The sequence below is a fragment of the Athalia rosae genome, chromosome 1 (assembly GCF_917208135.1).
Source record: "Athalia rosae chromosome 1, iyAthRosa1.1, whole genome shotgun sequence".
Taxonomy (NCBI): domain Eukaryota; kingdom Metazoa; phylum Arthropoda; class Insecta; order Hymenoptera; family Athaliidae; genus Athalia; species Athalia rosae.
The window spans coordinates 7,950,386-7,972,294 of NC_064026.1; the positions used below are offsets into that span (position 1 = coordinate 7,950,386).

The 21,909-nt window shown below is 35.1% G+C and overlaps 6 protein-coding genes across 13 annotated transcripts; 5 read left to right on the plus strand and 1 right to left on the minus strand.

Annotated features, from left to right (window-relative positions):
• The first annotated feature begins 419 nt into the window (after positions 1-419).
• LOC105686062 (frizzled-7) lies at positions 420-3,416 on the plus strand. Its single transcript, XM_012400624.3, has 2 exons — positions 420-1,715; positions 1,806-3,416. Exons 1-2 carry the CDS (start codon positions 539-541, stop codon positions 2,342-2,344), a joined length of 1,716 nt encoding a protein of 571 aa, XP_012256047.2. The 5' UTR covers positions 420-538; the 3' UTR covers positions 2,345-3,416.
• Positions 3,417-5,704: 2,288 nt separating this feature from the next.
• Positions 5,705-9,888, minus strand: LOC105686064. 2 transcript variants are annotated; one of them, XM_048648746.1, is made up of 5 exons: positions 9,737-9,888; positions 9,502-9,610; positions 8,494-8,979; positions 7,790-8,057; positions 5,705-7,124 (listed from the first exon to the last, which is right to left on the minus strand). In XM_048648746.1, exons 2-5 carry the CDS (start codon positions 9,581-9,583, stop codon positions 6,920-6,922), a joined length of 1,041 nt encoding a protein of 346 aa, XP_048504703.1. In that variant the 5' UTR covers positions 9,584-9,610; positions 9,737-9,888; the 3' UTR covers positions 5,705-6,919. The 2 variants fall into 2 exon arrangements, with proteins under 2 accessions (XP_048504703.1, XP_012256050.2); XM_012400627.3 differs by having other exon boundaries at positions 8,494-8,991; positions 9,737-9,877.
• A 52-nt stretch (positions 9,889-9,940) lies between these two features.
• On the plus strand, positions 9,941-11,953 carry LOC105686063 (translation initiation factor eIF-2B subunit gamma). Its single transcript, XM_012400625.3, has 5 exons — positions 9,941-10,115; positions 10,251-10,970; positions 11,047-11,359; positions 11,441-11,670; positions 11,738-11,953. The coding sequence occupies exons 2-5, from the start codon at positions 10,282-10,284 to the stop codon at positions 11,892-11,894; spliced, it is 1,389 nt and encodes a 462-aa protein (XP_012256048.2). The 5' UTR covers positions 9,941-10,115; positions 10,251-10,281; the 3' UTR covers positions 11,895-11,953.
• A 26-nt stretch (positions 11,954-11,979) lies between these two features.
• LOC105686020 (60S ribosomal protein L37) lies at positions 11,980-13,039 on the plus strand. The gene is made up of 4 exons (XM_012400551.3): positions 11,980-12,121; positions 12,408-12,543; positions 12,697-12,781; positions 12,917-13,039. Exons 1-4 carry the CDS (start codon positions 12,119-12,121, stop codon positions 12,966-12,968), a joined length of 276 nt encoding a protein of 91 aa, XP_012255974.1. The 5' UTR covers positions 11,980-12,118; the 3' UTR covers positions 12,969-13,039.
• Positions 13,040-13,196: 157 nt separating this feature from the next.
• Positions 13,197-15,853, plus strand: LOC105686019 (mpv17-like protein 2). Of its 4 annotated transcripts, none has more exons than XM_020852324.2 (4): positions 13,197-13,801; positions 13,881-14,356; positions 14,443-14,568; positions 14,682-15,853. In XM_020852324.2, exons 2-4 carry the CDS (start codon positions 13,922-13,924, stop codon positions 14,697-14,699), a joined length of 579 nt encoding a protein of 192 aa, XP_020707983.2. In that variant the 5' UTR covers positions 13,197-13,801; positions 13,881-13,921; the 3' UTR covers positions 14,700-15,853. The 4 variants fall into 4 exon arrangements, with proteins under 4 accessions (XP_020707983.2, XP_020707985.2, XP_012255973.2 ...); XM_020852326.2 differs by having other exon boundaries at positions 13,886-14,356; XM_012400550.3 differs by having other exon boundaries at positions 13,197-13,797.
• LOC105686018 (serine/threonine-protein kinase STK11) lies at positions 15,787-21,837 on the plus strand. 4 transcript variants are annotated; one of them, XM_012400549.3, is made up of 7 exons: positions 15,787-16,130; positions 16,350-16,470; positions 16,707-16,892; positions 16,985-17,121; positions 17,511-17,854; positions 18,379-18,427; positions 19,304-19,363. In XM_012400549.3, coding segments are annotated over exons 1-7 (1,182 nt in total). In that variant the 3' UTR covers positions 19,305-19,363. The 4 variants fall into 4 exon arrangements, with proteins under 4 accessions (XP_012255972.1, XP_012255970.1, XP_012255968.1 ...); XM_012400547.3 differs by lacking the exon at positions 19,304-19,363 and adding an exon at positions 18,609-18,738; XM_012400545.3 differs by lacking the exon at positions 18,379-18,427 and having other exon boundaries at positions 19,304-21,837.
• The last annotated feature ends 72 nt before the right edge of the window (positions 21,838-21,909 follow it).

A 21,909-nucleotide genomic window follows, 5' to 3' on the forward strand; every position in this document is an offset into this window, starting at 1 on the left:
GTTATTCAAGTATTTTCTGATTACCACTCCTGAATCACCTTCCTGCATATACTAAATGCTACAAAATACATTTATATAATTTTTAGAAAAATTTTCACCATGCTCAGGGCCCTCCACAGTTGCGTTACGCTACTATCGTGTTAGAAAGAGATGGGGATGATCGAAAGCTATCGCTCTCTGTCTTACTTGCTTGCTACACTTTTCTGCCACTATGCGCCCTCCATGTAATATATGCTCTAAGGTCCAAACTAGAGTCTGGCAAAACTCCGTATTCTAGGGACTCTAGTCCTAAAGCCCTTCCCTCTTCGTGTCAGCGCACTGTCTGTGGTCTGTTTACACTTCGTGCCCCTTGCGTGCCTTGTTCCTGGTCCATCGGGCAAGCAAACGCTAAGTTGGTTTATAAGCGGTGCATTCGATGTGATGATTTCAAAGTCCTGTGGTTTTCGAGACAATGCGTGTCTCAGTGATGTCTGATAACATCTAATATTATCCTTCCGCGTTTTCGACCCTCACCCTTCAATCTACCGGCCGCTGAAAAATGTTCGCGTACCTTTTCCTGAGTTTTTACGTAGCTAACGTGAATGTGAACGTGAACGCACTCCATGCACGGGACCCATTGGCACATCATGGACGTTGCGAACCGATTACGATTCCTCTCTGCATGAACATTCCTTACAATGAGACGATTATGCCAAACTTAATGAACCACCAGAAGCAGGAGGACGCAGGTCTCGAAGTTCATCAATTCCTGCCACTGGTTAAAGTCAAATGCAGTCCCGACCTGCAATTCTTTTTGTGCTCAATGTACGTTCCTGTCTGCACGATTTTGGAGCAGGCAATTCCGCCCTGCAGATCCCTTTGCGAGAGTGCAAAAGCTGGTTGTGAGTCATTAATGAATCGTTTTGGGTTTTTGTGGCCTGACAATCTGGAGTGTTCGAAATTCCCAGTTTCTGGTGGTACTGAAATTTGCGTTGGTGATAACAACACAGCTTCCACCGAAGCCCCTGTTCTAGTTGATCCTCCACCTCGAATACCAATAGCAGAGTTTCATCCTGGATGGAATGGTGGGATCAAATCTTACAGTGGAGATTTACTTGGAGCTAGAGATTATGGATTCGTCTGCCCTGTCCAATTCAAGGTACCTCGAGAGCTCGGCTATAGTCTGAAAGTTGGGGACAAGGTAGAGCCTGACTGTGGTGCTCCTTGCGACGACATGTTCTTCACAGGCATCGAGCGTAGGTTCTCGAGGATCTGGGTTGGGGCTTGGGCCTCAGTATGCGCAGTATCCTGCTTCTTCACTGTTTTAACTTTTCTCATCGACACTGATCGCTTCCGCTATCCAGAAAGGCCTATTATATTTTTATCTGTCTGTTACTTGATGGTGGCTCTGGTTTATGTGATCGGATGGGCTGCAGGCAACTCCATATCATGCAGAGAACCTTTTCCCCCACCTGTAGATCTCAGGATTGAAATGGCATCAACTATAACCCAGGGAACAAAGCATGAACTTTGCACCGTACTTTTCATGGTGCTTTATTTCTTCAGTATGGCATCGAGCATATGGTGGGTCATCCTCACTTTGACGTGGTTTCTTGCCGCCGGACTCAAATGGGGACATGAAGCTATCGAATCTCATTCCCAGTACTTTCATCTTGCTGCATGGGCCGTTCCTGCAATCAAAACCATCACCATACTTGCAATGGGGAAGGTTGAAGGTAAGCATCAAATCGACCTGTTTATGCTTAGTTTAAGAACTGATGAAATGAACTGGTAATGCGTAGCCTAATATTTATGTACCTTTGCAGGGGATATATTGTCAGGAGTGTGCTACGTTGGATTATGGAATGTTGAGGCACTGAGAGCCTTTGTCTTAGCGCCGCTGTGCTTCTACCTGGTCCTTGGAACAGCCTTTCTTCTCGCAGGATTTGTATCACTGTTTCGTATTCGCACAGTCATGAAACATGATGGTACAAAAACAGACAAACTAGAAAAACTAATGATACGTATTGGAATATTTTCTGTACTTTACACGGTACCTGCTCTGATTGTTATCGCTTGTTTATTCTATGAACAAGCCTACTTTGATCGTTGGATGCTGCAATGGAACATGGAAATGTGTTCTCGGCCCGGGCCGCAATCTCTTTACTCAATTCCTTGCCCTGTTGGCGAACGTACACGTGACCTGGGACGCCGTCCAGAATTTGAGGTTTTTATGATTAAGTATTTGATGGCGATGATAGTTGGGATAACAAGCAGCTTTTGGGTGTGGTCAAGCAAAACCCTCACTAGCTGGCGTCAATTCATTCATCGTATCCAAGGACGTCGTGCCGAAGCTTATGTTTAGGTGTGCTTATAAGCCAATATTTCTGCCACTTCACAATTAAAATCCTTGTGTTATGCTGGCTAATCTCTCGTTAGACTGTAATTAACATCACGTCAAAACAGATTCCGTTTGTTCTCACCGTTCAATCATTTGTCTTATAATTCGAAGTTCCAGTCATTTATTTGCTGCGATTTATAATTCCTTACCTTTTTTTTCTGCAGAGGGTTTAAATCAACTTTTTCGTTGAGAGATGGAATATTTTTTTAGTGAAGTAAATAACAAGTAGTCTCTAGAAGTCTGAATCATTTTCTCTCAACATATCCATATGGTAGCATGTTGTTAGGCCTTCAGTATTTGTCATTCAAAGCAATTATTGGGTTATAAGTAGGTCATTGTTTGAACGAACTTATCTATTAGATGAATTGATTCATATTCTACGTTATTAGAAGACATTTTTTGTGATTATGGTTAAGCATGCTTGCTGCTTATGAAGACGTCAGTCCAGTTTGCACTCGGTGATTAAATACAACTATCTTGAGATGACCTGAAAAAAAGCAGAAACTTACTTGGTACATACATAACCGGCGATTTATAGCACAGGAACTTCATTCAAGTACATTATTCTATTGAATAAAAAAAAAATTACAATCGTATTTTAATCATATGATAGGATATTGAAATCTCAATACTCATGTATAACGTATTTGGAGAATGACTTCTTAGTTTAATTATTTTGTTATTATTATGGAATATCTGCGGTAAGAAACTATTATATGTACGTGTAAGTTTTTAGGAATTATCTTCTTTTATTGAATGATAAGTATGAAGAGAAAAAACGTATGCTGCAATAGACTATTCTGTATATAAATGCAGTTCTAGTTATTGAGTACCATAATATATTTTTAAATACTGGTGTACATAAAGATTAGAATGCTAAATAGCACTAAACCACATAAAAGGCAGTTATTGAAAATTTCGAACATACTGGTGGCTGGTGAATGTCACTTCGATTATGTAATCGTATAAATTCACATGAAAAATGTATTTAACGCAGCTAAAATTGCAAGAGAAATATAGGTTTTATAAAATTTAAGACGGTGGGATAGCTTTGCTCTATTTACCACAATTTTCATCTTCGATCATTGATGGCTGTAACTTTCTACCATCAATGGTCATCGTTTTGTAACTACCAAACAATTCGTCCATTGAAACTATCGAGCTTTTGTGTGTCGTGTAAATTCCTCAAACGCTTGCAAGAAATAGTAAAAAAATTAAAATCCCATATAGGTGTGCATGTTTCTGTTGTTGCACACAGGAATAATAATTATGTTACGTACGTAACTTTGTGTCAAATTATTATAGGTACTTTTATCTAATACATAGAAGCATAGAAGTATATAGGATTTATAACACAACTTAACATAAGTATTCAAATAGCTAGCAATTCTAATCTAAAACATATTTCACGAATGGCAGAACCTAATCAGTTTTTGATTTCAGTATTGGAATGGTAATCCCATAATTATGTTGATCTGAAGATATTAACTTTTTTCTGAGTAAATGTTTCTCTTTGAATAAGCTATTACAAACTTAGCTATTTCGAGTGTTTGACGAAGTGTTATTAATCTAATACGTATATCGTATGCATACTCTCAAAGTAGATTGTTTTAGTTCGTACAAAATTCAAGGGCGTCTTGAGTTTCACTGTCAATACTATATCAACTCAAATGTCGTTCCAAGCTTTATTCAAATTATTTCAACAGAGTAGCCGTTTGCATAATTTATCGACGCTTGCAGTGCTGTTTTAGAGCCCAGCTCATTTACAAAGTTAAATTAGACAAGTGAATAGTTCTTTGTGAAAACAAAGCGCCACTCGAGCATTAGAATCAGTTTAGTATTAGTTGCCTGACCTGTTAACAAACAATCAGTAAAGATAATTTTTCCCCTTGTTAGACTGATTTAAGAGTGGAATAAGTAATTTATAATCACATTAGTCAAATGCACGATATTTTTCAATAGTTTTAGCATGCTAACACACCTTTTCATATCTTTGCAAATTCTTGACCCTCAGCATCGGGGCAATCTAAGATTTATCATCATCAGCATTCAGAAAATTTGTTCAATCTTGCTTGGTGTTAGGGACCCTCAGGTCGCTAAGTAGATGGAACATCTCAATTTTTTCATGTTGAACCAAAAGCTTTAGTGACTTTACGAGCCGCACGATGCATCAGAAAAAAAAAATTGATTCCCTTATGCCATCGAACAGGCAAACAAAATAAACAGAATCCTCTGAGTTATGACATTAATAGTTCACTGAAACATTCGCGATAGGCGAAGAACGACTGAAATGCGCGTCTTCGTGTGTGTATATAAGTATTAAATGTAAATCGTAAATTATAACACGTTAAATTAGCTTTGTATCAAATTAATGCATATGTACCCTTTGGATCTAACGCCGTTCGAGGTAATTATGAGTTTAGGAGTTTTAAGAAAACCTGTTGTTTCAATATGTTACGAAACTTTTTTTCGCCCTAATTTCTACCAAATCATCATTAAATACTATGAGCAATGGATATGTTTTTGCTATAGTTAAGGAACAAAGAATGGTTTAACTTCCTCAACGTTTTACCATACAATACAGAGTAGTCAATCTATTCTTATGTAAATATATATTATTAATTATGATAATGTTGAGAAATTTTGTATATTATATTTTTTATTCTACAAATTATTGGTTTTATCAATAATCTCATGATCGCAGAAGAATAGCTACGTTTAACTCTCATGCTCTGACTATTTGCCCTTATGTTATACAGAATGATATAGAATAGATTATGGGTAGTCTACTTTACTGACCATGACATTTGTATTATCAAAGTCTTGTTTTCATCTGTTGTCTCAAATCAAAATATGCGACGCAGTTCCTCACAGGTAAAGAAGCATTCGCCTGCAACGTTTGAACACGGGTTAAGACAAATACTACTAAATTACAGTACCTACATACGTTAATTGGGTAAAAGAATGTATAGACTTACATATATATATACACGCCCATATAGTTACTGTTTGATGTGAAAATGTATTCTCATTGATCTCCTCATAAAACAAAAAAATCAATGGATTTTATACACATATTTTTGTTCGTAAACCTAATTGTAAGTGATAAGCAAGTGTTTATGCTTAAAAAAACATTCAGTAAACTCTGACCAATCACTGCCAGATTTTTTTCGACCTACTCTTTCTGGGTGCATTAACAAGATTTGAATTCATAGCAAATATAGAACCATATTGAACTGAAATTTGAAATTCTAGTATCTATGTTGTATTATCAGGCTGTGTGTATTGACAAAATATTTCGTACGTAATAATGGCACACAAATATCAGGCATAAAAAGGTTGTATTTATACATATGTATCGTTACAATACACTGCCACATCTATATATTTGGTCGTAAATCCATAGGTATTCCCATAATCGATTTGATTACATGCCAAATTTGTCAACGACACCTTATTAGAACAACTTCATTATTTTTTTATTATTTTTTCACAATCATAAATCAACAGTGCTCATCCGAAGAGAATAGCTCTTTTATTTTCGTTGGTATCGTATTATATTATCATCATCATCATCATCATTATGAGTATCATTCTTATTATTATTATTAGTAATAATAAAATTTCACACATGTAGAATTTTAGTGAAACCATGTTAAACTTTTTCCCTTGCTCCGATACAAATTCATCCAAATACTTTCGTAAAAATTTTAATTTATTTTCAATTCACCCAGTAGCCGAGGATCGGTATGTTAATGAAGGCTGAAAAGAGTCTATGTTTTTATTTGCCCATAATGCAATTCATTTTCTATTTATTCATAAGTGTGTTACTTGGACAAATTGCGCCTGGTGGAAATGGAAAATTTAGAAAGAAACAAATAATATAAAAAATATCTCATTTTGTGACTCATCATAAGGAATATTATTGATACTAACAATAAGTAATATTTTTTGTACGGTGTCTCGTTTTAATTATAACAATATTATAACAATCTTTTATATAATAATGTAAATGTAACAACTGAATAATATACAATATTCAAAACAATAACATAAAATCGGATTTCTTCCCATAAGCTCTATGCAGCCATAGCAGATCAGCAAATCATATACTATCGCTTAATGGCCGTTATCCATTCTAACGATACTAAAAACGGACTGTACATCAAATCCAAGTCTAGACGGTGCTAAGAAAAAGATTACAATATTCAAAGTACAATGATTTCTTGACCCACGTGCTCATGCCATAGTTTCTTTTCTATACCGATAACTAGCATTTGCTTTAATTATGAAAAAAATGATAAAATAACAAACCTTCAGAGATTTAGATGACACTTCTCATCAGACATTTCTACCCAATAATCAACCAATTGATAATAATTGCATGGATGTAAATTTCTACTTCATGTGTTTTAGAACTATTATCAATTGTAAGTAATAAAACTATATTTAAAATCTCTACCCTACCTGCACCCTAATTTACAGCTGCCAAAAAATACTTATAGTAAGGTATGTATAAGTAGAAGAATAGATCAGTTTTTATTTTACTTTGAGCACTCCAATTTTCCGTAAATACCTGACTAAGAAGGGTGTAGTAGCCAGCGTTATGGATATCCTTGCTGGGGCAAATAATTTGTGAATTCCGTATGCAATCAAAAAAGTTGATGATTTGGATAGGATTCCTTGGATACTCGCATTGTCCACAAGACCCAGAGTGTTCACCAGAGATGGAACATCTACACCACTGAAATAAGAAACATTTTTAGTCTGAAATTTTTGAATTATAATCAGAAACACCACAAAACTATGAGTTTCTACAATCACAATTCTGGTTGGATTACAACAATAAAAAAGTACTATTATCATCAAATTCAGCTTAAGATGAATTGCAACATCATTGCTCTGATACTCTTTCCACACAAAAACGCAAGTAAAAAATAGGTTCACCATCCACTGCATCTACTTATATCAATAGATAAGAATAATTGGAAAATTCCATTTAAAGCTGTGATGTTATTGAACATGTAATAACCTGTAAGTACCTTACAAAGTCATTTCAATGTACGGACAACAGATATTAGCACAGCAAAGCATCAAAATTGTACCATCTACCACCAATATGCAGTATGCGTGATTCAATTTGTTTCCAACCAATTACAAATTCATCTCCAGTCATAAATTAACTATTGCAACTGGAATTAATACAGTGCTCCTTGTATCTGCCTCCATGTAATTAATGTGTTGTTCGAAATAATTTAAAGTACAAACATGAAGAGGTCATTTATTCACCTACAATGACCTGAACCACACATGTATAATTCGTGATAATAGTTTGATATTCATAGATATTCAAAATTTATGTATGTGTGTAGGTGACTTATGTGTAAGTTTATGTATTAAATAACAAACCTAGAAATGGCTACGTAACAAGTACCAAGGGATACCAATGATATGCCAACATGGAAAACAACAACAGTGCTTCCATAATCCTTAATTGCTCTTTTAAGTTTTGTCACTGCAGACTCGTTATCATTACTAGTTGATTTGCTAGGTGTATTTTGAGATTCACTTGGTGTCACACCAGTACTCGTTGAATATTTCATTACATGACCACCTATGAGGTAGTGGAAATTCTGATTCAGCACTGAGCACCTTGCAATGATGTTACTGTCAGCACCTGAGCATTATATCAAATTTTTTTAGTTCACCCTGTCTGTCGTGTAATGCACTGACTTATAGATATAGATATTTATGCGAATAAAAATCTTAAAAATTATTAATGTGTGTGATTAATGTTCCATCCATGAAATGATTTAAAAAAACTAGGTGGGCTCATCAAGCAAAATGAATGTTATGGGATTATTGCCGCAGGTAAATGAGTGATATTATGGCAACATGAAGCAGACTGGGTTAAAAAGTATATCACAAAAACAAGAAACTTATTCAGATCTAGTAAAGTCTACTTTAAAAGTTGAATTACTCAACCCTCCTGAGCCTAGAAGCATATTTGTTTCAAAAATGGTCTTTGGACAGGTTTGAGATTTCGTTTCTATGGACCTTGAATATGTTCGATAAATAAATAATGTCAGAGCCTCAAATGTTGGATTACAAACCTTTTCCAGAATCTTGCTTAGAGAACTGAGGTTTGATCTTTGCATAGTGAGATTTTTGCATATCATCAGCGATGTATTTGTCATCTCGGCCCCATTGTCCTCCAGGCATGTTGAGGTGCATAGATTTACCATCCGATGAGAATGGTTGGGGCACATTGCTCTGCATAGAGCTATTGAGACTCACAGCTCCCATACAGTCATAAGAATCTGTATGCAATTCAGTGCGGTTTGCTTTAACCATAGAGTCATCAAAACTGAACCTTTGAAACTCAGTTTTTGTAGAACAGGTGGGCGCATTAGTATGATGGACTAATACAGGCCATGTGATGTCCCTTGCTCTCTCGGGGGTGAAACGACCAGTTTCATTTCCAAATATCTGCGTCATATTGCGGGGTAGAGGTATTACTGGAGCAGATGGATAGGACTTTGACGCTGAGGCATGAAGACTTTTTTTTTGGTTGCCCTCATTGCTTTTTTGTACTTCTCCTAGAAATACAGCTGGAAGGTTTAGACAAGTACTAATAGAATCATATAGAGCTTGTGCTTCATAACAATATATTGTGGGTATTTTTGAATTAGTAACTATATACTTTTTGAAATTCAAAATTACTGGAAATGTGAGATTTATTCCAAGAAAATATACATTATTAGCAAAATCAGCGCAGTGATGGGACCTTGTTTAACTGTAAAAATACATATGCTTTGTGAAACTGCCTTTCTCCTGCTGAAAGTCCTCTATCAATGTCGCAGCTACATTACAGATATCGGAATCAATTATATTATTTGACTCTGCAGCCGATGTAAACTCTACGTAGCAACAAAATTTACAAATTGCAAATCGCATATTTAATAGCATTGAAACTTGAATTTCAAATGCATTTACAGGTTTGCACACAGGATTATAAATGCAAACCGCCTAACGAAAAATTATTTGATGGCATATTTCAAGCAGGCAGTTGCACAAAATCTGGAAAAGTGCAATTTCTTCATCCCATTAAAAAAACTCACCTGTATGGTTCTGACGAGCCAATGTGCTTTGCAGAACATTCAAATATCCGCCCTTGGCACAGTTTTGTAATTTTAGCGCCATCGCCAAATTTCTTCAGCGATATGTTCACTAGAAACGGTGAAACTTGTAAAACACAACCAAATAGAAGTTTACAGTCTAAATCACAGAAGCACCAAAAGAGTATACAAAAACTGCATTGAGTTCTGAACTTTGAATCCTTGACTAACAGACTACCTTGTAATACTTTGCGCAGGTTATGAAAAAAAAACAGTCAAAAAATCAACTGGTCGTGATGCAAACGTCATGCAAGCTTTGCTCTTGAGCACAGATCCTATACTCTTTGACTCCAAGCATGCAAGTGTTCAGTAGCGCTACAAGTGGCTACAAGTTAACAACACGAGGGTTAACCATTTTCAGTGCTGCTCTCTGGTGCTGCCAACCATCGAATTTGGATCCTGTGGATCCTGTGTATAATTATAGGTTAAAATTCTTTGATGTTGGATTTCCAAAGTGCCGTAACTTTACGGATAAGATGACCGTCGATTTCCTATGTCCGTAGACCGTAGACGTCAGCTAACCCTTCTGTCCAACGTACAGAAGTTATTTACTTTAAGTAAGTTTGATTGTAGAAATCTCACACAACACAAACATATGGGTGCTCCTATTAAAAGATTATTCCATGCATTAGTCAGAAGATGAGTGTCACAAGCACCTTGACATTGATATAATGATTGTTCACATATTTCAGGGCCATTATCATTCGAAGTACCTAAGTTACCATGGTTGAGCAAGTGGAATTTCAAGTGGAATTTCAAGTTGTAGTACTTGCCGGTGGAAAGGGATCCCGAATGACAGAGCTCACAGCTGGTCGAGCTAAGTGTTTGCTGCCTATTGGTCAATTTCCTATGCTATACTACCCTTTACAACTTCTACGACGTTCTGGCTTTAAAGAAGCAATTGTCATAGTTTCTGAAAGTATAAAGAATGATGTTTTGATAACCATGGATAAAATTGATATTGGGATTAAAATGGATTTGGTCGGAATTCCTGGTGGAGAAGATTTAGGAACAGCAGATGTCCTCAGATTAATCCATGAAAAATTATACACCGATTTTGTCGTTGTATCTTGTGACCTCTTAACGGACATAAATTTGTCAGGCATGCTGGATTCCTACAGAACACATTCAGCTAGTATTACTGCTTTACTACTTCAAGTGCCTACTCTTCCTGACAAATTTGTTACTCCAGGCCCAAAAAGCAAACAAAAACCAGAGACTGACCTAATCGGCGTTGATAATGAAACTGATCGCTTGGTGTTTCTTGCCTCTGCATCAGATTTTGAAGAAAGTATAAACATTTCCAAGAAGCTCTATAGGAAGCATACTGATTTCAATATTCATTCAAAGCTATTGGATGCTCACTTATATATTATCCGTAAATGGATTTTAGACTATCTAGTTTTTGATAAGTATGTATTTCACTTTCACCACAGTAATGAATTACAACTCCGCTCTGTAATATATGACTGATAACTGTGCCTACAGGAGCATTAGTACGATTAAAGGTGAACTGTTGCCATACATTGTTAAAAAACAGTTATCACCGCCATCAAACCCAAAGGAGATGGACAAAAATACCTCCATAGTAGCCTTAGATACTAAAAAAGATATTTTTCAATTCGCGGTGGATAAACCACTGGATAACTTGATCAGGAGTATGTCAGCGTTCAATGACCATTCCACCGATTTGAATGTTGCATATAATGGAGACTCTATAAGATGTTATGCTTACACCGAAAGTAAAAGTTTTGGATTAAGAGCAAACAATGCACAAATGTACAGCTTGGCAAATTCAGTGGTATATTCGAGTCTTTTTGCATAAATGGATAAGGAAGATAAATTTTATATCTAAATTGAGCTGAATCCATGTTGTTTACAGATATTCGGAAAATCATCTTTAATCGGAATTCCGGCAAATCAAATGCCGGTTGAGTTTCCTTCTGCTGTAGTAAAATGTACACAACTTGAAAAATGTCTGATTGGTGATAACGCGGTGATCCATGAAAAGACCTCATTAAAATTCAGCAATATCGGCGCGAATTCGATCATCGAACCCAAAACTAGGCTTTCTAACTGTGTCGTAATGGACAACGTGACGATCAAAGAAGGGTAGGCCCTCAAAGTATGATTGCAAAAACCTGGTATAATTAACGAATACGATTTTTTTCATTTTTAGTTGTGTAATCAGCAATTGCATTTTATGCAATGGCAGTATAATCCAAGAAGGTTCGGAACTGAAGGATTGTATCGTGGGGTCCCATCACACAGTACCAGCCGGTAGTCGCAATTCCCACGAAGTTTTAACTGACATTGACAATCTGATGGAAATATAATAATCTTGAAAACCTTAGAGTACTGTACTATAATGATAAATTAAATTTGGAAAAAATTAGTTCAGTGACATTTTTTATCTCGCCTCTACGTGCTATACGAATTGACCACAAATTTTTTTGTCACGTGATCGCAGTGCAGTGCGGCCATCTTACGGGAGTAATGATATCCGATTCGGGAATCGGAACTCGTGTATCTCCTCTTTTCAAGTGAACCTTCGTGCAAAATGGTGAGCGTATATTTGATCGTTACAAATCCGTAAATTTCATTGCAATCCCATATTGACCAAGTGGTTATTATCTATCGATGAAGTTATTATATTCTACGCTGTACTTGTGACCTCATAGTTTTAATTTCTACTCTTCATAAATAGGGGCTTCAATAGCAATAGAGATTGGGAGAGGTTAGACTCCTGTTTATGTGTAATTACACATGGATTTCTCGTGACAGGCAGCTTCAAACCGATACCGGATATATAGGAATATTCTAATCACCTTTCAAATTACTTATTACAGACGAAGGGAACATCCAGCTTTGGTAAGCGACGTAACAAGACCCACACTCTGTGTAGGAGATGTGGTCGCAGCTCATACCACATCCAAAAATCGCAGTGCGCGCAATGCGGTTATCCTCAGAGAAAAATGCGCTCCTGTGAGTATTTATTCAGACTAAGTTTATGCTACAAAAATTGTAACTCTTGTACAGCCAATGATCTTGCTGATGTTGATGTGCATAAGCCATTGGCGCTCTGGCTTGTTGAAGTCAAGGAAATTTTAATTCTTCAAATTGTGCTATAATTTACAGATAACTGGTCCATTAAGGCTAAAAGGAGGAAGACTACTGGCACTGGCCGCATGCGTCACCTTAAAATTGTTCGGCGCAAGTTCAAGTGAGTTATAGTTAATAGATTCATAAATAAAGTAACAACATTTAACCGACTACTCATTATGCAAATGAAATCATTAAACTACTTTAGACCATTTAGATGTATTATTTATCTATGATATCTGTTTCTTTTTCACAGGAATGGGTTCAGGGAAGGTGTCCCCAAGCCCAAGGCTGTTGCTGCCAAGTAATTTCCATGAACCTTAATTACATCTTGTGAAAACTACGAAGTTCTGACACTTAATAAACAGCTTGAACTTAATTTGGATTTGTTGTTTAATTATCAAAGTTAGATTGCTAGCGTTTTTAGAGAAGTTCATTGGTAAAATAACTTGAACATTTGCGAGGACAGTTCTATCAAAACGAGCTCATCATTTGAATTGCTGACTATGGGATAATACAAGTGCACAAACAAATTATTTTCAAAACTCCGTTCATCATATGTCTCAACGGTTTTTGATGTACTTAATATACTACGTATCTCAGATTACTTTTTTCACTTTCAACCCTCATTATCTTTATTATATGTGTTTGTCTGAAGTGTTAAAAATAATAGTAAATGGCCTTCACGCGAGCGCGCAAACGCGGTAATTTCGACGGGCATCAAGAGTCTACTTATCATTGCTCATGTGTTATAAAATGTCAGTTACATTCAGGTTTTGGCACAAGATGGGGACATAGTGTTTACTTGCTCATCATTATCACTACTTTATGAACGAAAAATTACATAGTTCAATTCAGTGAAGTTTAAGCGTTATGCCACGCAGCATTCATCCAACGTCCCGTCCGCACAAGCACCAAAAAATTAAGGACTCTATGAGATAACTAGGGAGGGGAAAGTTTAACCCTCGGAGAATCATTTCCATCTCTCTTAAAGATTCACATCCAAAACGAGATTCAGAGGTTTTGTTCAACTGAATTGATTCTGAACTGTTCAACATCCTACTTTGAAGTATTTCTCAAGATTTGTCTGTTGGTGAAGCAACTCTGAGTAGATGGGTGTACTTCAAAAGTTGTTTGGTATGTACGTATAAAATGAAAATGTATGTATACATATACCAGTGGACAAACAGATTTTAGCAGAGGATGACTTTATTGACTAGGAAAGTACTTGTTACTGACAAATACTGTTAGCTGTGGTCTGATGATGGGATTTGGGGATGTTTTGCAGCAGCGAAATGAACACTGGAAGCAGTTCAACAGGGAAAAAATATTATCTTCCGAAAGTGGAAGACCATCAAAATCAGTCCCCGAAGTTCTAATAAACAATGAAAATCCGATTCCTTTTTCCAGTGGGAAGGAGTATGATGAAGATTACAAACACGACTGTATACGAACGAAAAACATGATCATAGTAGGAGTTTTGCAGGGTCCCTTTCATCACTACTTTTATTTAACACTAGATCGTATATTACCTGCAAAAAACTCTGTTACCATAGTAAAGAAAACACTCATAGATCAACTTGTGGCCAGCCCTGTTTGTCTAGCCATATTTTTTTATGGCCTTGGAATACTGGAACATCGAAAAATGAAAGATATAAACGAAGAAGTGAAACTTAAACTTATGGACACATGGAAGGTGAACATTATGCACCATGTAAAAGACTATATATCCAGATTTGGATTCTTAGGAATTGAGAAACAAAACAACTCATTTACTTGCAGGTTGACTGGTGTTACTGGCCACCGATCCAATTTATCAACTTTCTGTTGATTCCTATACAGTATCGAGTGATTTATATAAATTTGATGACAATGATATATGATATGTTCCTATCGTATATGAAATATGTGGGTATATTCATTAAACTAGTCAAATTCATATGGATGGCCTTAGACTCACGCCAAACAACTGTTGCAGATAACAATTCTTGCTTGACTATTCTGTCATTTTCTCATTATAGGATGCCCAATATGACTGACGGAAATTGGCGGCTGAACCTGTTCTAAGAATAAATGAAGCTATAAATATCTAACCTTTGATGAGGAGGTGATAGTGTGGATAATGTGACAACTAAAATGGTTTATGAAATTCTCATGTTAAACACCCAAAATCCGTCTCAATGTAGTAATTAAGCTGATGATGGTTTCATAACGACAAATGATGATTACTTTTGAAAGTCTCCACAAAATTCGCATCACTATTGATTATTTGACGTTAAGCGACATGGAATTGTGTAGGTATGCATCTTCAATTGGTTGCCAGTAGGTGTAAATATAGCTATTTGCAAAGTACAGTTATACACAAATAGTAGATTAAAATTAAACATTGCTTAACAATTTGCACTTGTGCTTTATAAAAGTACGAGTGGGATTAAGAAATACGAGAAAACATTGTTGTCTTTGGCGATTAATGATGACCAAAGACAAAAACAAATTACATGTTGAAATCACACATTCAGGAAAGTCATGTGTTTGAAATGTCACAAACCAATTGTGGTAGATAGAAGATTGATGCAGAAACAGATATTCCGGTTTGCCAACCCTGTGACATACTTTAACTCTGTAAATTTATGTGTTTATTTTTTTTTTACACAGTCAACCGATTTGCAAGCAGTGTTTACTGTGCTGTTTACCAGCCGTGTGCAGTAGTCATAAAACATATCAGCAAAGAAGAGAAACTTACATTTGTTATTGAACTCCTTCTGGCTCGCTGTCTAATGACATTTGCTGCCATTTGTTGAGCTATAATTATTAAATTTAGTTGACATCAAACCAATTAATTATAAGATTTGCGATATGCTACGGATTAAGAATGAGCCGCCACTAAAGTGTCAAAAGCATATCTGGTGCATTGAATACAATAATCCAGTATCACCTTGGACCATGTCATATGGTTAAATGACTTGTGACGTTTTACCGCCATGCGTATGCGAGAAGAAATTTGCTGCAACTATTCCTCTCTTGATTCGTGGTGATGTAATACCACACAACAATGGTGTTGCCGGTGGTGTTTTAGGTTAACTTATCGCGATTCATGTAATTTTGTGATATTCGGTGTTGTGAAAAATGGACAATAGGATCACTAGAGATGATCTTGATGAGGAGGCGATTAACAATGAAATATTCAGTGACATAGAGCCTGTAACCTGGTCGAATGACGACAGTAACTATGACTTGGACGACATCAACATGTTTTTCCACAGGGTGAACTCAGACCAAATTATTTACGAGGAAAAAAAGAAAACGTGTAAATTAATTGGCAAATATGTCATGGGGGATCTTTTGGGGGAAGGGAGTTATGGTAAAGTCAAAGAGATGCTCGACTCAGAAACTCTATGTAGAAGAGCCGTCAAAATTCTGAAGAAAAAAAAACTTCGTAGGATACCTAATGGAGAACTAAATGTTCAACGGTACGTTATACCGAAACCCCACATGACTTTATACTTTCTATTATGTTTTCTACGTTCGATGAAAACATCAGATGTTTCAATTTTGCTTTGCTCGTTTATATAATCCTCAATTTTTGTAGCAATGTCTGAAGCGTAATGTTTGTCAATTGATTTTGATATATCAGTCAGTGGAAGGCTTGACACATCGCCATATAAGATATTTATCTAATTTTATTGTAGGGAAATACAACTGCTGCGGATATTGAAACACCGAAATGTTATTGGGCTAGTGGACGTTCTGTATAATCATGAAAAAGAAAAAATGTATTTGGTAATGGAGTTTTGCGTGGGAGGGTTGCAGGTATTCATTTTTTTCCAATCATTACCCAAACCCTATCTTATATAATTCAGTTCTGGTGTTTGATATGATTTTCAAGATGATCTTTCTCTGGCAAATACGTATTACATTGAAATCTCCAAAATCTAGTCTACCAATTCAAGCTACTGACAAAATAATCTTGATTTCCAAGAAAACAAAATGAATTATTCATCCGTTTATAGATCAAACTGCATAACATATTTATCTGTGATTTTCAGGATATGTTGGAAAGTACACCACATAAAAGATTTCCACTATGGCAAGCACATGAATATTTCATCCAGTTAATAGATGGCTTAGAATATCTGCATGGCAAAGGAATCGTTCACAAAGATATTAAACCGGGAAACTTGCTTTTGACTTTAGATGGTACCTTAAAAATCAGTGACTTTGGTGTGGCTGAGGTGTGTGATTTTGAATTGGGTTTATAGACTACTGTGATATTCAATTTAATGTCACATCAAATCCATCATTCATTATTATTTTTTTTAAACAGGCCCTAGATATGTTTGCCAAGGATGACACGTGTACTGCAGGTCAAGGATCTCCTGCCTTTCAACCCCCTGAAATTGCTAACGGCTGTGATACATTCGCTGGTTTCAAAGTAGATATTTGGAGCAGTGGCGTTACTTTGTAAGTTACTAATCACCCTTACTGAAATTTTGGTGATCGTTTAATTACTCCTTGAAAAGAAAATGGAATTTGAGTTTGGTGTTAACTCCCAAACGTTTCTACTCGATGAAAAATCCTGAAGCACTCCAATATTTATTATCCTGACTTTTCATTAGGATGTGGCATGTAATTGGTTGACCATCAATATGTTTACTCAAAAACACATCGAGGATTTGGAACTAGAAAGCTTGAGCAGCAGCTCTTATATTCACTTATCTGAACAAAGAAAGAAACCACTGAAATAATTTATTATATGTACACTCTTCTTGTTACAAGTCCTCGATTTGTGGTGTGTAAGTGAATTATTGTAAATGTATTTGAATCGTATTTCGAACTGTTCTACTTTGTAGATATAATATTACAACAGGCGAATATCCCTTCGAAGGGGACAATATTTACAAGTTATATGAGAATATTGGAAAAGGTGAATATAAAATACCAGAGGCTGTAGACAGTTCCTTACGATCACTGTTAGAGGGAATGCTACAAAAGGAAGTCGATCGAAGATTTACGTTGCAGCAGATCAGACAACATTCGTGGACATTATGGAGACCGCCAAAAACACTGGAAGAAGTCCCCGTGCCACCTCTTAGGGGCGATGAATGGCACACTATGACCGTTCTGCCATATCTCATGGAACACCATTATGGCGTTGAATCAAATCCCACCTATTATACAGAGCATGAACTTAATGGTCAGTATAGATTATTTAACTTTTTCATATTTGCAAACAAATTAAACAATCCTCTAATAATAGTAAATTTCCTGCAAAGGTTGGTATCATGTAATTGTAACATTGGATTTTGTAAAATACATGAGATTAATTTCAACTCTCCCAAATATTCGAGATCTATTTGATACAAGTCAATTTATAACTGGTAAATTCAACTATAATGCTCTTGCATTATTCGTAACAAATGGATAATTTTTTTTAGCGAGTGCCCCATACTTGAAATAATTTGCACACCAAAACTTTTGTGGTATCATATTATAGATTAAGATGTAGGTTTAACTTCATTTTTCTTTATACATAGTGAGATTTATCAATATGAGATTAGTCTACGTTCTGCATTTTAATCTGTACGCCTTCCTTAAGCAACTAATTTTTAATCTGACCCTTTATTAGTTCATCTTTTGTTTTCGTACTTCCAAGTATATTTTAGGTTTTGTGAAATTTTATTTTTTTTTTCTATATTTAAAAATATTTTAATTGGGTAGATTCATACGAATTGCTTGTAAGCCCAGATTGGTGGTCTCCATACAACTGGTAAGTCACAGGTTTATTGCGGTATTTTGTCAAGCAGAGTGTGCGTTTACACTAACAAAACAGAATGGAAGTATGAAAATTGAATAACAATTTAATGGTAGGAAAGAGAACAAGTTATTGGAATTCAATGGGAAATTTTACACATTGCAAGACCTTTTGACACATAGGTTTTGCTTTTCAGATGTAGAACGAAGGGATGAGCATTCCACGTCCAACCGCGTTCTAGTATTCTTCTCTAAGACATGTGTTATTCTCTAACAATGACATGTGCATAGCTGATTTCATTTTGGATTCTGGATTTTCAATCTGCGGTATTGTTATTCTATGCACTGTTAACCCATTTTTCATTGAAGATAGAGAGAGGTACTCATCATCGATAGAACCAATGTGTGATAATGAATATAATATCTTTTATTAACAACTCATTGGTCATGTCCTTTCATTGATCTAGGTGTGTCAATAACACTGAGCTATAAATATTACAGCTATGTATGTGTGTTGTTTGCTAGATCTTCCTGTTTCTGGACGTGTATATTGTACATATTTTGATTCGTAGTATTTTATTTTACTATATATTCACACTTTTCATCATATACTTGTATTGTGAGATGATTTTTCATGGAAGTTCTTGTTTTTGACATTGAGTACCTATTTATTGTGACCGTTCTCACAATTATTCTTTTTTATTTTTTTTCTTACACCTAGAAAATCTTGAATTTGCTTACAACTAATATTTATTTTGGTGGTTGTGTCGGTTTACCCATTCATCCATGTTTTATTGTCAATTTGGATCATACAATTTCATGAATTTTTTAATTATGAAAAAATATTGGGCAGCTGTGTCAAGTGCTGAGTAATATTCTTTATTTTTTTTAGAAGAAAGAAAACTCCAAGAAATGGACAGAAGTATCGGAAATCAAAAAGATGCGTGTAATAGTCATATGAAACAACTTGGTCATCAAGGCAAAAGGAGATGGCGCAAGCCAATATCGTGTATCAGCGTAAAAAAATTTCCATCTTGTAAGCCTTCGTGATTTACTATATTGTCAATAAGTATTTTTACTGACCATGTCAGTTATATATTTTCTCTATGTTGGAGATGGAACGAATATTTACGATAGGAGAAATGCGGTGTGTCAAGATTGACATGAAAAATTCAACCTGTAAATCATACGTTTCTATCTATTGATAACCAAATGCCAAGGTTTTTTTTATTCAACAAAAGTAAAATCATCCTAAATAGTAATTACCCAATCTGCTCTCGCCAAACATTCTTCAGCATTCTCAAGCAGCATTATGTTCCGTTTAAATATTTTTTCATCCATATCCAGAATTCTGGTTTCCCAGAAACTGGTCTGCCATAATAAGAGTATCGTTTCAGGGTCTGCTTATCGCACTGTAATATATTACGACTACAGAATTGCATTGTAGCTCCTACACTGGCTGGTCTGTTTGACAAGTTAATCACCTAGTTGCATTCAAGAGAGCTAGAAAACAAATCCACTGCTTTTTCACAGTAGTTGACATTGTAATTACGCAGAGTAGTGATTCCGATTTATCCCCTAAACTGAATGGATAAACCGTGAGTTTGACTAAACGAGAAATGTTGAATAATAACATTAAACAAGTTTTCAAAAACTGTTTGTATTTATTCGAATTTCGAGATGATAGAAAAAACAGAGCTGCTCTATGACTGCCAAAAAAAGCATAAATCAGGCCGATGAAAAATTTCGTATTTTTGTCAACTTTCAAATCAAAACTATTATAGTACCTATATTGAATTCATTCGAGATTCATATCTAAAAAATTCAGAATCTACTGTCTTATATAAATAATTGTGGTAAAGCTGAATAAATTATATCGTCTTTCGTCAAATGAACAAATATCAATTACTGTGCCCAGAGTGATAACAACTGATAAATTACCTAGGGACGAAAATCTCCGAGCTTAATGCTGAACTTAATAATGAAGAGATTCTAATCAGACGATTTGTTCATTTAAACATTTTGTAAAAATGAAAAGATTAATTTTTGTAAAAAGTAGTTGTTACTGATCGATCATAGAAATTAAGACATGTGTACAAATCTTATGTGTAGTGTTTCATCTCGTTCAATTGTTCGTTACTTATTCAAAATACATATTAGAATAATGCGTAAACATATTTGAAATGTAACATATTGCAGGGTGTTTGGTAGATTTTGAAAGAAAAATCTGACAAAAATAATTGAACGTAAACCACTCTACCTGCATAGTTCTACAAATTAGCTGTGCATATAAACAATGGTGCCAGTCGAGAATAAAATTATAAAATGTTTAAATTTAAGTTTGGAAGAAGGTGACAAGTTCTCCGTATCGTGGATTTTATCTCTCATGATAATTCACCCAAAATTAAAAAGTTGTTAATTTCTCATCCATAATTTTATTAGATAAATCATTCATTAGATGTTTCTGGTCGGAAAATATTTTCCTAGTTCCAGAAAAATGTATTGGAAATCTCTTATAGAATATACCATGAATGCAATCATTATATGAATGTTGAATGTGATCTTCGATTAATTTGTTACCAGATACTTTCCATGCTAATATGATGTATATTGCATAAATTTTAATGACCAATCATCTCGTTATTGTTATTCAAGTATTATAATTACGATTTTCTTTGAGCATGGCCATATTCAGACTATAGAAAATAAAAATATAAAATAAAAAAAAAACATATCTGAATGAGAAAAATTGGTAAATATTCCGTCACTCATAAAAGAGATCATGCAAAACAAGAACGCACAATTAGGTATACATATGTATTGCACGCATTATCTTTATTTCCATACAAAAATTTAATTTTCTTACCGCTAGGTATGGTCATGCTTGCAAGTCTTTACAAGACCTATAATGGTTTGCGTGTCAACACTGAAGTAACAAAAATGCAATATTCAATTCCACAAGTGATTAAGACCTCGTTAGTTACTCTGTATGAGATGTGCCATATCATGATTCAAGAATATTGAATAATGAAGTTGAATTATTTAGTATAAGGATTATAAAATTTCTTTGTACAAAGTGTACACAATGTGACGAACTTATTTAATGTCATATTTATACGTATATGGAAAAAAATTAAAATGACAAATTTCGGCTATTTACGATTTGTTAAATTGCTGATTTATGGTTGAGTATGCATCAGTTGTAATGTTGTTGAGAATGTAAGCTTCGGAGATTTTTTGTTGCATAAGTGCTTAAAACAGGTTCATAACTTATATGTAATAATTAAAAATTGTAAAAATGTGTATATTCAGTTGTAAATTGTAATTCTAGCAAACAGACAAATTGATATAATATTTTTATTCATTGTTCATCAAACATGTGGATACAGTGAAAACTGAAAATATATTAGACGTTTCTTATGTAAATTGCGATGTTCAATGATAACGCAATCCCATTCAGACATTGATTTATTAGCTTTGTCTATCCTCCATAAAAAA

Coding starts and splice junctions, on each gene's coding strand:
- LOC105686062 (XM_012400624.3), top strand. CDS start 539: ATGTTCGCGTACCTTTTCCTGAGTTTTTACGTAGCTAACGTGAATGTG. Junction 1,716..1,805: donor TGCAATGGGGAAGGTTGAAG/GTAAGCATCAAA, acceptor GTACCTTTGCAG/GGGATATATTGTCAGGAGTG.
- LOC105686064 (XM_012400627.3), bottom strand. CDS start 9,583: ATGGCGCTAAAATTACAAAACTGTGCCAAGGGCGGATATTTGAATGTT. Junction 8,992..9,501: donor GGCTCGTCAGAACCATACAG/GTGAGTTTTTTT, acceptor TAAACCTTCCAG/CTGTATTTCTAGGAGAAGTA. Junction 7,125..7,789: donor TGTTACGTAGCCATTTCTAG/GTTTGTTATTTA, acceptor TTCTTATTTCAG/TGGTGTAGATGTTCCATCTC.
- LOC105686063 (XM_012400625.3), top strand. CDS start 10,282: ATGGTTGAGCAAGTGGAATTTCAAGTGGAATTTCAAGTTGTAGTACTT. Junction 10,971..11,046: donor GACTATCTAGTTTTTGATAA/GTATGTATTTCA, acceptor CTGTGCCTACAG/GAGCATTAGTACGATTAAAG. Junction 11,360..11,440: donor ACAGCTTGGCAAATTCAGTG/GTATATTCGAGT, acceptor TGTTGTTTACAG/ATATTCGGAAAATCATCTTT.
- LOC105686020 (XM_012400551.3), top strand. Junction 12,544..12,696: donor TCAGAGAAAAATGCGCTCCT/GTGAGTATTTAT, acceptor TATAATTTACAG/ATAACTGGTCCATTAAGGCT. Junction 12,782..12,916: donor ATTGTTCGGCGCAAGTTCAA/GTGAGTTATAGT, acceptor TCTTTTTCACAG/GAATGGGTTCAGGGAAGGTG.
- LOC105686019 (XM_012400550.3), top strand. CDS start 13,773: ATGGGTGTACTTCAAAAGTTGTTTG. Junction 13,798..13,880: donor TGTACTTCAAAAGTTGTTTG/GTATGTACGTAT, acceptor TTTATTGACTAG/GAAAGTACTTGTTACTGACA. Junction 14,357..14,442: donor AACTTATGGACACATGGAAG/GTGAACATTATG, acceptor ATTTACTTGCAG/GTTGACTGGTGTTACTGGCC.
- LOC105686018 (XM_012400545.3), top strand. CDS start 15,787: ATGGACAATAGGATCACTAGAGATGATCTTGATGAGGAGGCGATTAAC. Junction 16,131..16,349: donor GGAGAACTAAATGTTCAACG/GTACGTTATACC, acceptor ATTTTATTGTAG/GGAAATACAACTGCTGCGGA. Junction 16,471..16,706: donor TTTGCGTGGGAGGGTTGCAG/GTATTCATTTTT, acceptor TGTGATTTTCAG/GATATGTTGGAAAGTACACC.